Raw genomic sequence first — 14,663 nt, 5'->3', positions numbered from 1 at the left:
ATGATTTCCCTGACAAGCCCTCATAGAATATTCCTTTTGCTTCATAGTGTATGTCCTAGTGATAAATTGAAGAACCATTAAACTGTGCCCAGAAGGGCATCCATCAGATAGAAATGTCCATATAAGGGGAAATTTTAAATATCTTATTCATCCTTTCACCAATTTTTTAAGATGTTTTTTACAGTCATTGGTATTCTCATTAATCCAGATGTAAGGGTCACAGTTACCACTGGAGTTCAGCTGGGAGCAAAGCAATTTCCTGGACCAAACCCTCAAATACAGGATTGATCAGAAAACATAGGTTTTATTCCCAAGACTGCCTTTAAAAAGCAAGTGACTAAGGCTCTGTCTCATGGGATCCCCAATTAACCGAGGAAAAGGAAATTGCCTTCTCCCTGAATGAGTAGCTGCTGATGGTCTGGCTGTGAGATCTTCATTAACTAGAATACTGTCAATTTTAAAAGTTTTTCTCAAATCAAATCAAATAAATGAATTTCTTAACCAAATAATCTCTTCAACATTCCTGGGCATTTTATCACATTCCTCAATTCTCTGCTTTCATTGATTTTCTAGTTACGGAAAGTTAAAGTTACATTTGAACCACGCAGCTGCCTTATGAGTGTAGAATCCGTTCAGAGAAAAAATAGGATTTTTAACTGCCTGGAGAAAAACCTCAAATGTTCCATCCATCTGTAATTGACTGCAATGTATAGACATGTGTGCTCCAATATAATAGCCCCAGCCACACGTGGCTATTGAGCACTTGAAACGTGCTAGTACAAATTGAGATGTGGTGGGGCGCCTGGGTGGCGCAGTCGGTTAAGCGTCCGACTTCAGCCAGGTCACGATCTCGCGGTCCGTGAGTTTGAGCCCCGCGTCAGGCTCTGGGCTGATGGCTCAGAGCCTGGAGCCTGTTTCCGATTCTGTGTCTCCCTCTCTCTCTACCCCTCCCCCGTTCATGCTCTGTCTCTCTCTGTCCCAAAAATAAATAAACGTTGAAAAAAAAAATTCTTTAAAAAACAAATTGAGATGTGGTATCACTGTAAACTGCACACCAGATTTCAAAGACATAGTGTTAAAAAAAAAAAGGAATTAAAATGTCTCATCACTGTTTTTATATTGATTATATGTTGAAATGATAATATTTGATATAGATCTATTAAGTAAAACATATTAAAGCAGTCCATGATCCAGGTTCCTCCTACAAGGTGGGTTGCCACCATAGCTAATGAATATTACATTGCAAAGATTAGAAATATGATATTGTACAAAAGTTAGGTATATTTTTAAAATTTAAGGTTCAAATCTGAACCCAAGTTATTTCGCTAATTTCCTTTTATGTTTAAAATGAGCTACTGGAAATTTTTGAATTACATCCATGACTTGCATTTCTAGCTGGTATAGATAACCAGTTTCTGCCCTGCTAGTTCAGCCTCAATTTCTGTAGACTTTGTTTACCCATATTTTACTTTAATATGAATATATGATGTCAGATTTCAATTATCTGTGCAAGTAGGGACAGAGGATGCTGAAGATTAAGATATTCCTCGGGTAATTCAAAACTAAATTTTAACTATTAATTTCGGCTTCCTTTGTGATTCAGTTTTACCCCTCCCCTGCAATGCTGTTGGAAAATAGTAAGATGATCTGACTTGAGATTCATTCTCTTCTTCTCCCTTCTTTAATGTGGGTTACACAGAGAAAACAATGAAAAATGAAATCCTCAATAGGGATGGAAGAGAAAGGAAATAGGAGGCAGGAATGGTTAAGAAATGAGGTCATCTTCTCTGAAGTGGTAGAGATCAGGTGGCCTCCAAGCCTACTTTATGGATTCAGTAATGTTTATTGATGACCTGCTGTATAGTAGGGTCTTTGTTGGCATCTAGGAGAAGTAACCCACATCCTGTAGTTAATATACAATGACTTACCACATTGTATTGCATCGGTTACCCAAATGTCCACTAGTATCATGAAAAAAAATCTTGTGGGAGAACAAACTCGGAAGAAATTCTTAGTGACATAGAGAAGTAGAAGAACATGGAAGAAAAAGAAGACAAGAAGTCAAAGTCTCTTGGAGTAAACAGCCCAAATTAGAGTCAGATTATAGTGGGTATGCTAATGATACACCAAAGCCCAAAGAAGCAATAACTCTTAAACATGGCAAGGACAAAAACTTTGATTGCCCTCAAATAAAGTCCTTAATAGTAAACACTGAGTATTTATTTCATGCCAGTCTCATTTTAGAGGGGAAAAAAATTGTCCTTGTCTGAGACATCTCAGTTAGTAATAGGGGGACACATCATCCCAGCCTTAAACTAATTTAGGCCACTTAAATAGAACAAAGTTGTTCTTTTTTTTTTTTTTTAATGTTTATTTATTTTTGAGACAGAGAGAGACACAGCATGAGCAGGGAAGGGGCAGAGAGAGAGAGGGAGACACAGAATGGGAAGCAGGCTCCAGGCTCTGAGCTGTCAGCACAGAGCCCGACACAGGGCTTGAACTCACGAACTGTGAGATCATGACCTGAGCCGAAGTCGGACGCTTAACCGACTGAGCCACCCAGGCGCCCCCAAAGTTGTTCTTTAATAATGGTAGTTAAATGCTGAATCTAAGAGACTCCCCCAATGGTTTCAACCCCTTACTGGAAAAGATTGCTTTTCGGGAACTCAGTGGGGTATATAGTCTAACCATTAGAATCAAGTAGGTGCCAGATAGGCTAAATTAAGTGGGTATATCTGAAATTATTCAAGGTCATATCTAAAAGAGAAGTTAGAGTGTTTTCCACTTGAGAGAAACAGGGCTATTTCTTTCCCCAGTAGAATTCAGAGACTATCCTTACTGACAAGGAAGCTATTTTTCAAAATTGGATCACACACAAAAAAACACTAAATAAGCTTTTGACATTTTTTATACTACTTACTTCTTATTTGTACTCAGCTTACCTTTCTAGTAGTCAGTCATAAGATTTCTTACCCTTTGTACAATGCTACCAGCACATCCAGCAATTCTCAGGCAAAGGCATATCGAATCTGAAAGAAACTTCCTCTACAGGAATAGCATCCTTGTAGCCAAACAGTGCCTTTAAATATTTTTAGAACTTTAACCCTTTTCTTCCTGTTTTTAAAGAAAATGCGTATAGGGGCGCCTGAGTGACGCAGTCAGATGAGTGTCCGACTCTTGATTTCAACTCAGGTCATGATCTCAGGGTTGTTGGGATGGATCCCTGTGTCAGGCTCCTGGCTGAGTGTGGAGCCTGCTTCAGATCTCTCTCTCTCTCTCTCTCTCTCTCTCTCTCTCTGTCCTTCTCCCCTGTTCATTAACTCTCTCTCTCGCTCTCTCTCTATAAAATAAGTTAAAACAAAAAAACCAAATACATAAATTTACAAAAGAAAATGCTTTTATGTGTTCTTTCATTCAGTCTTCTGAAAGATACTGTGACATGTTTAGAGAAGTTTTGTTATCATTATTTTAGGTGAATAAGATGAAGCCCAGGGAGGTTAATAGAAAGAAGTCCAGTTAGCCTGCATCAATGACATTAACCTCCTACCATTATCTCAAAGACCCTCTTTCACTTCTGATAGACTTTCAGGCTGCCTTTGTTTCTTTTTCTTTTGTTTGTTCTTTTTGTATTCTAAACTTACCTAAATCTAACCATTTTCCCCTAAGGTAATATTCTCACCCGTAGGACTGCCCAAGATCCTTTGCAGCTTTGCTGCGCCTGAAATCTCTTACAAAATGAATCCATCAGCTCCCAGGGCAAGAAAATACTTACCTTATGTGCATGCTAGAATTTGGTGTGTCCAAAATTTCATGTCAATTATTTTGGTTTGCCTTTGAAAGTTTTCTGGAGACTTCTGTTGACCAAATATTGTGTGTTTTTTTGCTACCTGTATAAATACAGAACGTAGCAGTGGCACCAGGTTCAGCTGACAGGGTTGCTAACGGAGATGGAATGCCTGGAGATGAAGAAGTTGAAAACAAGGAAGAGGAGGATAAAGCTGGCGTTGTGAAGTTTGGATGGGTGAAAGGTGTGCTGGTGAGAAAGCTCCTATGTTTCCAAATGAAATCTGTTTGTTCCGTGTCCTAGTGGACTAAATGTTAGCAAATCCTGGACAACAGAGTTACGGACATGGCTGGGTTTTGCCCCACTATCACTTCTCATATCCCTTTCAATGCTCCTTCGGCCCACAGGTAAGATGCATGCTGAATATCTGGGGTGTCATGCTCTTCATTCGCCTGTCTTGGATTGTTGGAGAAGCTGGAATCGGTAAGCATGTTTTCCCATGCCCCGTATACCATTTTCAGTGTCAATTATAAGCTCAATAAGCAACTTGTTTTCACCATTAATGCTGAATGTGAGATGGAGGTCACAGAAATAATCTGCACTTGAGCTCTTTTACTTTGCCTCTTTGACCATGTTTGTCAGAGAGGAAAGTGTAGCGTTAACTTCTGGGAGACTGGAATTTTCCAGTTTACCAACCAGATAAATGCTCAATTTAATATTTCTATTTGTTCTTAAAGTTTTAGGTGTACAGATCTGTAGGGACACATATATTTTAAACAGTACTATTCATAGTTTGGGACATACTGACATTTGTGCATACCCCTTATGCTTATTGGCAAAATTTCACTCAACAACAACAGCTTGTGGGAAAAGTGGGAACAATGCGACCTGACTAATAGAAATGCTGAATTGTTGAACATTTGCCAAAGAAAATAATTGTGTTACTTTCAGGTAGCAGTGGTAAGAAAACAAAGATTAATAAAATATGCCGGACAGAGGCTTCAACGTGATAGATGAAATGATTGAGATAACATGTGTAACTACTACTAATTTTTCTTTTTTTTAATTTTTAAAATGTTTTTATATATTTTTGAGAGAGAGAGAGAGAGAGGGAGATAGAGGCAGAGAGAGAGAGGGAGACACAGAATCTGAAGCAGGCTCCATCCAGGCTCTGGGCTGTCAGCACAGAGCCCAACGTGGGGCTCAAACTCATGAACTCAAGATCATGACCTGAGCTGAAGTCGGACGCTTAACCGACTGAGCCACGCAGGTGCCCCTACTACTAATTTTTCTAATGGAAAATGCATGATGTTGAGATTATTTTGAGTGATTCTTTTACATTTTTGAAGATTATATTTTACTTAAAACACGATTTCCTGTGGCAAATCTTTTTTTTTTTAATCAAGAGTATATAGATATAATTTATATGAAAAATTTCCTTAAATTTTACCAAAGTTCCTGATTTAATGTGATAAAAATTAGTGACGTTCTACTTTATGTATGGAAAATGTATTACAAATCCACTTTTGGAGAAGACCTATAAATCATTAGTGTCAAGAACATAGAGATTCAGATGTGCTTTTAGATACTACTCCAGAACGTATCCCAATTCACGTTCAAAGTTACTCAGTCATTATTTATCGCCTTCGCTCCTCAAGGCAGACTGGAAGGCTAACTCGAAAAAAGAAAGGGCTGAGCTGTAAATTGAAACACTGGAACCAGTTCCCATAGTTTTTCCATGTTTCATGTTTGGCAAGTGCTGGGTTCCTGACAAAGGGCTGCTTGCCAGCTTTATGATGCATATCAAATGAATGCTTATAGCCGCAGGGTCCAAAATAAGTAGATGCTGTTCCATGGAAAATCTGCATCTTAATATTGCCAAGTGTTTGCCCCAGGGTTTCATGCAAAATTAGTTTTTTAAGGGCAGTTTAGTAACTTATTGAGATCATCAAGCAGCATTACTTTGTTTGGAGGTGTGAGTGTAGCCAAGGGCAAGAGTAATTCTTTCTAACGCAACTTATTTAACATCCATGTGTTAAGCGATAACCTGAACCTTAATCAGATCTTACATTACTCTTTACAGTCAATCCAGTTTCATGCTTACTGCAAAAGTGTAAAACACGAAGAACCCTATCTTCTGCTAAACTGTGTATTATACTTTCAGACATCAGTGTTGTTTTAATAAGGACCTTTCCTTTAAGTAGTCATATCCTACTTTAAATGGGTGTCTAGTGGGTTTTCCTTTGAATGAAGGTTTGTTTGTTGTTGTTGTTTTAGTTCTCAGAAAGTAGACTTTAGTGAGTCATAGAAACTTATTACCACCCTTACTCAGTTTTACTGGCCTTTGCTGTGAACTTAAAGCTAAATGAGTTGATTAAGTCACCTTCTGGGTCCCATTTAGATTCCCTTTATTGGGTAAGAAAAGAAGCAAATACAAGTAGTTTCTCCTTGATTTGGGATCGTTTAGGGAAGATCCTTTCAAGAGGAGACCCTAGGAACAAAGTCAGAAAGAAGCTGGAGCCAAGAGTAACAGTAGCTACAGCCCTTGGGTAACCATTCTAGGGCCAAGAGTTTCGGCTGTCTTTTCCCCAAAAGCAAATGGTAGAATAAGCCCAAAATGTCATAAAATCGTTCTCTGTCTAGGGGACTTAGGCTGGGGCAAGATGGTTTCTAATACATTTAAACATTAGGCATGGAAGAAGGGAGTGAAAGAGGTATGACCTAAAGCAAGTCATTCCATGAGTTTCATTTTCTCATCTGAAAATTAAGGACCTGGATTCACTGTTTCCCAATCAATTCTTTGAAGATAAAGCTAAATAACTGTGCTGTCTAGACAGACACAACTTGAGATAGGCTAGGGTAGTGCGATAGTCTTCAGACTGTGGGGTGTATAGGAATTACCTGGGAAGTTAGGTTCCAAAACCACAGAATCCTGGGATTCACTTTGAAAGATTCCAACTTAGTATGTCTGGGCATTTTTTTATATGACATTTATTGCCAAATTGGTTTCCATATAACACCCAGTGCTCATCCCAACAGGTCTGGGCATTTTTAATAAACACTTCAGGTATTTCCTGAAATAGGTGGTTTAAGGACCACACTTTGAGAAAACTATGAACTGAACGTTCTCTAACCTGCCTTTTACCCTGGGATTTTTTTGTTTGATTGGGAGAGAAAAGCAAATATGTTGCTGTTTAAGTGTATAAAACTTTGTTCTAGGATTTCAAATGGTTTACAGAAATATATACAGTGCAAAAGAATAAATAAGAATTGTTGGGAAAATAGAAGCAAAGGGAAAATAAGGGTATGAAAATAATAGTCAAAGTAGGTTTCATGTCCTGAAATACAAACTATTTAGTTCTGTACAGTTGCTGGGGTGAGCTAAACATTTGGTATCAAATGTCTTCAAAACAAAAGCAAAAGCAAAATCGTGTGCAGAAGATAAGAAGAAATTACTTGTAGAGGTGCAAAGAACAGGCCACATGGTGATGTAGAGGTAATATGTACCAAAGGATCCCTGCAATAGATTCAAAGAATTTAGTGCAACTATTTCTTGCAACTCCAAGCTTTAAGAGTCTGTAGGGGCCAAAGCCATATGGTCCAAGTTTGTATCTCATGCCTATAGTTAGCCTCCTCCTACTGTACTTCAAACTGTAAAATAGCCTAGAGACTTCTTTTAGAGCCAGGATACAGCTGGGACCATCAAGAGAGGCAACCTCCAATACCTTGTTTCCATTTATGTCTGTCCTTCATTTCCTTCCACTTCCCCTTTTCCCAGGGCATGGCCAGAGACATCACAGCCTTTCTCAGATGACTACTGTTCTGATTATCCCTGGAACAAGACAGCTTGCCAACAACAATTATGAAGCATCCATTTTATGTAGGGGAGCATATGTAGGCAAGAACATTCTCACTAGAACCAGGGTGATTTCAGTGCCTGTGACCCTAAACTTCTTTATTAACAGTGGCAAGAGGCAACCTAACAAGAGAATAACAATCAGAAATTTATAATAACATGTGCATCATGTGTCCACATGAGAAGACTCAGCAATGAGTAACTCAACAGAGTGGTTAGAACTTGGGCTTGCATACCATCTTTTTAAAAATACTTTTTAAATGTTTATATTTGAGAGAGAGGCGGAGACAGAGACAGTGTGAGTGGGGGCTGAGGGAGTGGTGGTGCAGAGTAAGGGAAACACAGAATCCAAAGCAGGTTCCAGGCTCTGAGCAGTCCACACAGAGCCCAACATGGGGTTCCAACACACAAACCATGAGATCATGACCTGAGCTGAAGTCGGACGCTTAACCGACCGAACGACCCTGGGGCCCCTGGCTTAACATAACATCTTAACAAAGAACAATGTATTCTTAGAGAAGTGACAAGACAAAGGAAAAGGACTGAGTTTCTAGGATGGCAGATTGTGGGAAGGCAGATACATGAGGGAACTCATGGAAATTAAGTCAAGGCTGTTAATGTAGGTTCTTCTGGCACTACTCCAGCCAGTAAGGGTCTAGAATTACCTCTGATGATTAACTTCTGTCCTTCCTGGTATAGAGGAAAGTAGAGACACCTTTACAAATTTATGCCTTGTTTTCAGACAAATATGGGAAGGTAGCTGCTTTTTTTCTGTCGCCGTTAGCTAAAAATATACTTTATGCTAAAGTGGTACATTTGGAGATAGCATATTCTGCTACCCTTCAGTATCCTCTTGACTGTGTGCTTCCTGAAGCTGAAAGCAGCCTTGCCTTTCTCTGAATTCTGGTTTATCACTTTCTCCCTCTTGTAATCATTGACCTTCTGCACCATAAGATCCTTGAGGGCAGCTTTTTTCATTTCATTTTATTTGTTCCTTGCATTTTTCATTCTACTTGACCCATAGTTGGATAGATAGTGGGCTTTCAGTAAGCAACAGCTATTATAACTATCGTGGACACAATCAAAAAGCAGTGCCACTGATCGCGTACTGTGTTCTATGTGCTCTGCTAGCCACTTTTACACATGTATTCTTTCTAATCTCATTGCCATTTTTGGCTCAGAAAATAAGTAACTTGCCAGAGGTCACAAAGCCAATATGTGAACATAGTTCAGTTTGATTCTTTCCACTTTACTTATCTGCCAGATAAACAATTTGTTACATTGGATGTAATTTTCCACTCCTACACAACCAAATGTACATAAAAAGAGAGTTATCTGGAAGGGTGAACATTTCCTGTCTAGTTATAAAGGCAGCTTGGAATCATCTTGACCAATTATTATGTTTACAGGTGTCTAGAACTGCACAAAAAATGGGGTTCCCACTACATTTTGACCAGCCATTGTTGTTCATTTGTGGGCAATTCTCACTGCACATTTTAGCTCTTCAGTTTCTAGGCTCTGTGCTACTACAGGCAGAAAACTTCAAAGCTGAGCACTTACTCTGGTGATTTCCAGGCCAACTTGTTAATTCAGATGTGGTTCTTTGTTGATTACCCTCCATTTGCTGGCTTTTATGTGAACGATCTGATGGATTGTTGCACTGTTTAATTGCCTTTATTTTTCCTCTCCCAACTGAGGTCTTGGTGTGATTATCATCGGCTTAGCCGTGACAGTGACTGGTATCACTGGTTTATCCACCTCTGCTATTGCCACAAATGGATATGTCAGAGGAGGTAATTAAACTTGTGACCCGCACGATCATTTGTAAGGTAAAGGCAACAGAGACTCAGATAGTTCACCACTGACCTTTCTGGAGTGTTTTCAAAGGTAATCCAAGTTGGCTTCTTTTTTTTTTCTCCTTCAGGCAAGAGAGATGCAAGAAAAATGAGGAAGGATTTAACCTTTGTCAAACCCCCAACTTTCTCATTCAGGTTCCTCTCAAGCAAGAGAGAAGGTCAGATGTCATGTTTTCTCTTTTCACAGCCAGGGTAGTTTCTCTCCCAGGACACCAGCAGAAGTCAACTTTTCCTTTCCAGGGCCGCATTTCAGATTGTGTTTACTTTTGGAAACCATCCTCCATCGTAATGAGCAGGCCGCCGACTTGATCTTTATGCCAGGCCAACCAGGTTCTCCTGAGCACAAAGGAACTCCACCGGGGCCCAGGCATGGGCAGGAAAACTTAAATTCAAGGCAGTATATAGTTTGCAACAACAGGGAATCCAAGTCAGAAAAGTAAAATGTAATATCTTCTATCTCTCATTGCTAACAGGTCTTGGAGTTCTCATAATTCTTCTTTCCACCATGGTAACTTCTATTACTGGGTTGTCAACTTCTGCAATAGCAACTAACGGGTTTGTTCGTGGAGGTAACATTTCTAAGATATCTAATGCCCTCATCACTTGCTACGGGTAGGCAAAATTTTTATATACTCCTTTTTGACTGGAACAAGCAAGTAGCCCAATGCTCTTGATGCCTGGTGGACTATACACGTGACCTGGATGCAGAAGGAAACATAAGGTACTATGAGTGCAGTCCTGGTCTACGCTGGTCAGCGGTGGGATCGTCTCTAACGGATCTCTCTGGTACATTGCAGCTCATGGTTTCCAGATGCTCAGAATTCTGTAGGTGAATGTTTTATTTTCCAGGCGAGGCTGCATACCTCTTGCCGGTGTCTCTTGGGAAAGGATTCCTGGATGTGGCTTTAATTTAAAGTTTAGTACATTTCAGGTGCTTCCTAGATCTTCATGGAATGGGATCTTTTAGAACATTTCAGGTTTTTCGTGGGGAGACTGATCCTTCTTTGACAATTCAGACTGCTGCCTCTGGACGTGCTGGAGCCAAACACATTTCTTGGGGGATTTTGCAGGTCTTGGAGTCATCATAATTGGCCTGAGTGTGGTAGTGACGACACTCACAGGTATTTCTATGTCTGCCATTTGCACAAATGGAGTAGTAAGAGGAGGTAAGCCAATTCATTTGCTTATGACGACAAGCTTTGGTTACAGAGTAATGTCCAGAGTTGGTTTAATGCTGGAAGTAAAATCTGCATCTAAATAATTAGTCCCCAAAGCCTTAAAACAAAGTGAGCTAACCCAAATTTGAACATCAAGGCAAAATTCTCTCAACTAAAATTAAGAGACCGCTAGATGTTTTCTTTGACCTATTTCCTGTGATTAAACATGTTTACAGAGTGACCAGGTGTCTAGAAAGAAGGCATAGATAATTACAGTGAAATACATGGTTGCTTTGTACCTTTGGATGAGCCCTGCTGGCTCTCTGCCAGGCCCACTCAGCACCCTGGCTGACACTTCCCGCTTAGTTAGCCCTCAGATTTCACCCCAACACTATACTTCTAGGGGCTAACAGGCCTGAAAAAATCCTTAAGAAGAAAATAGAAACCAACAAACATAACAAAGAGTTACTTTTAAATCATCCAGGAATATGCGAGCTAAGGCAGAAAATGAAGAGGGTGAGGTTTATCATTGCTGTTCTAATTCCTGCGTTCCCCCTCCCATTCTGTTTGACTCCTGGGGCCTCAGCTTGGGTAGCTTATCCAGGTCCCCCTTCCCAGGGCCTTCTAAGAGCCTCCTCCTCTGACAAATACACCTGCTCTCAGAGCTTCCCCTGCTAGTCTCTCACTTTGACCAAGCCTAAGTGACTGGCTAGCTAATTTATCTAATGTAATCTGGACAAAGGAAATAATGGCAGTTTGCTCCACCCAGATAATTGGTTACATTTTTGAAGAGAGCTTTGACCCTTTAACCCAAAGGAGTTACTACAGTGGAGGAAATTCCTTTTCCATAAAAGATAGTTGTGTTTTGTTTTGAGATATGTTTGTTCGGTGTCATTCCCTTACCAATTCTGTCCACTCTAAGACTAGCTCACTGTAGAAAGCCATTAATTTACTATGGTTCGTGATAACACCTAGCTATCTAGGCCTCTCAATACCTCGTCTTTTTTACCTGCTCTCAGTACACTATAGAAGCTAACCAGTCCAGCTCAGGCTTCCCTGTGCACATGGGTACATGGCCATATATAGAACTACCTTTTTCAAGGTCCAGAGGAGAAACAGTTGTTCCAAACCCTCTCTATCTTTCTTCCCATTGGCCACCCATACACATGTGGGTATTTGGCAATAATCATGCCTTCTTGAGCTAAAAGCGTAGAGAACCAATTCTGATTTATAGAGTAGATAATACATAGCACTATACAAATACTTTTTTTATGCAGCAAATATATACCAGAAAATTATACCAGAAAGGAAGTTAGAATAGCAGTGATATACATCTCCTACATCATTTTCTGCCTGGGGCTGCCTTTTCTTGGACATTCCAAATACAAAGTTTTTTTCATTGGTTACATCATTGATTTGAACTCACCAATGAATTAAAAAAATTTTTTTTGATTACATTTATTTATCTTTGAGAGACAGAGAGAGATAGAGCATGAGCAGGGGAGGGGCAGAGAGAGAGAGGGAGACACAGAATCCGAAGCAGGCTCCAGGCTTTGAGCTGTCAGCACAGAGCCCAATGCAGGGCTTGAACTCACAAACCGTGAGATCATGACCTGAGCCGAAGTCGGATGCTTAACCAACTGAGCCACCTAGGCACCCCAAACCAATGAATTTTTTTTTTAAGGCAAAGCATTTTGTTTTGGTAAAGTTTGCTGTATTATTTGTAAACTTTGTATACAATTAGGTTTCGATAAATCAGAATTTACTAAGTAAGGATAGTTCTACTAAATTCTATTACAGTTCTCAGAGTACAAGAAAAGGCTAAGTTATTCATTAAAGTGATACAAGATTCCTAAAATTATTAGGAAGTTACAATATTTTCATTAGAATAAAAATTATTCAAAATTATTTGGTCATATAAACTAAATCCCTTAGCAGTTCCTCAAAGTAAAACATGTTCATTTTTTGTTTTAGGTGGGGCCTACTATCTTATTTCCAGAAGCTTAGGGCCCGAGTTCGGTGGGTCTATAGGCTTGATCTTTGCTTTTGCCAATGCAGTGGCTGTTGCTATGTATGTGGTGGGATTTGCTGAAACAGTGGTAGATCTTCTTAAGGTAATTAAAAGTTTTTCTTTTTTTCAGCCAAGTAAGATAATTCAGTTCAATTTGCCTTTTCAGGGCACTAGGGGTTATCGCCATGGCAAGATGAGAGGAAATACATTTATTCTGTAGAATGTGGAAGTTGGATATAGTGGAAGGAGCTCTGGGCTTGGCATCAGAACTGGCTTGGAATCCTGACTCTCAGATTTATCAGCTGAGAGGATTCTGGGCCAGTCCCTCTATTGTTCTGAACCTTTTTTCTCAAATCTGTCATATGAGCTAATAATACTGTTCTATGTATTTAATAGAAATGCAGTACAGAACAAATGAAATACTGTGTAAAATATGAAACAAAAGATAAATGATGAACATTATTTTCAGTAGCAATATTACTATTATGGTTATAGATTTCCAAAAGGGAAAGAAAGTTCAAACATTCGAATAACTCACTGCAGGAAATTGAGCATTTCCTAGTTTAGGTGCTCCATCTAGACGGTATGTATGTGACCATGTTAATTAGCTGGTATGTGAACTAACTTCTAGTCCTCCTTTTATGGAAGTAATAGCATTCACTGAATCCAATTCATAGCAGGACCTTTATTTGAAAATTAAATGAATAAATGAGTGAATTATATAGTTCATAAGGTACATGATCTTCAAGACATGCATTATCTGATTTCTGTAGTTTAATTGAATGACACTTATTTTCCAATATTCACGTTGGAAACCACTCATTTTTATTTCTCTAAGATTCCCCTTGACACACAAAAATAACTAGTCATTCTTCTGAAAGAAAACATTGTATGTATAAGGGCACATACTTACCTTAGTGCTACAATAGCTTTTAAATCTGTGAGTAGAATGACCATCTAGAATTTCCAAACTTGGCTAACAATGGCCTATTATTATAGGACAAAATAATGTTCATCTCAGATTTAGGAGCACTTCATTTTTCTATTATCCTATAGGGCCCCAGACATGAGTGCACAGTGTCTCTTCTATAATAAGACATACAGGCCAAAAAAGCTCCATCTCTAACCATTTTAATGATTTCTGTTGTTGTTCTAGGAGAGCAATTCAATGATGGTGGATCCAACCAATGACATCCGGATAATAGGCTCTATCACAGTGGTGATTCTTTTAGGAATTTCAGTAGCTGGAATGGAATGGGAAGCAAAGGTGATTTTCTCAAAATGGTGCTATCACCCACTGCTGCTCAGGTCTTGGCCAAATTGCAGGAATAGAACAAACCCTGTATTCTAAAAGAATTGCTATTATTACTTGCTATGGCAAAAGTTGTGGGTTAGCAATGGGAAGAGCACCAAGCCCTCAGAGCACGAGGTCCAGGCAGTCATGACTCAGCTCATGTGTCACCTGATCGGGCTGGGCTTTGTTCTTTATGCTGTCGCCATGTGACATACACACCAACGTTGCTGCCGTTTTCACACACAGACCCCTTATGATCATAGCAGTGGTACATGCTGGAAACTGGGTCTCCTAGTCACACCCCTGGTATCCCATTTCAAGCTGGCGATGGTGCTGAAGCCCAAAGAAAATGGCAAGTGCGATGGGAGAAGGTAATAGAGGCAGGAACTATCATTCTCCTATGAGACACAGTAGTACAGGAGCAAATTTGGGGGCATCATAAGGCCCTGGAACTAGAGAATATCTGGATTTAACTAATAGTAATACAGTTAGTAAATTTCTGCATGTCAGGAGCATGTATTTTTCCTGATTTATAACTCTACAGTGACTGGTATAATTGCAACTGGTCTTAAGTGCCTGGAGATGCAGTACTTAGACCTCAAGAGGTCACCAGAGATACAAAGGGGGCCAAAGTCACCCACCTACATAAGGCAATGGGAAACACTCCCATATGGCATTTATTTGTGGATTATACATTCACACATC

At 39.5% G+C, this 14,663-nt stretch overlaps 1 protein-coding gene across 3 annotated transcripts in view; it reads left to right on the top strand.

Moving 5' to 3' along the window:
* Positions 1-14,663, top strand: part of SLC12A1 (solute carrier family 12 member 1) — a 104,731-nt gene that overhangs the window by 10,380 nt on the left and 79,688 nt on the right. For 2 of the 3 annotated variants that reach the window (XM_045449816.1, XM_045449818.1), the window contains exons 3-7: positions 3,902-4,036; positions 4,192-4,267; positions 9,338-9,433; positions 12,628-12,767; positions 13,821-13,931. In XM_045449816.1, the coding sequence (XP_045305772.1) occupies positions 3,902-4,036; positions 4,192-4,267; positions 9,338-9,433; positions 12,628-12,767; positions 13,821-13,931 (558 nt within the window). Of the gene's footprint in view, positions 1-3,901; positions 4,037-4,191; positions 4,268-9,337; positions 9,434-9,969; positions 10,066-12,627; positions 12,768-13,820; positions 13,932-14,663 lie in introns of all 3 variants that reach the window. The other variant, XM_045449817.1, reaches the window with a different exon arrangement.

Source organism: Leopardus geoffroyi, chromosome B3, assembly GCF_018350155.1.
Source record: "Leopardus geoffroyi isolate Oge1 chromosome B3, O.geoffroyi_Oge1_pat1.0, whole genome shotgun sequence".
NCBI lineage: Eukaryota > Metazoa > Chordata > Mammalia > Carnivora > Felidae > Leopardus > Leopardus geoffroyi.
Note: the sequence above shows the minus strand (reverse complement) of the source record. Positions and strands in the feature narration are given on the sequence as shown.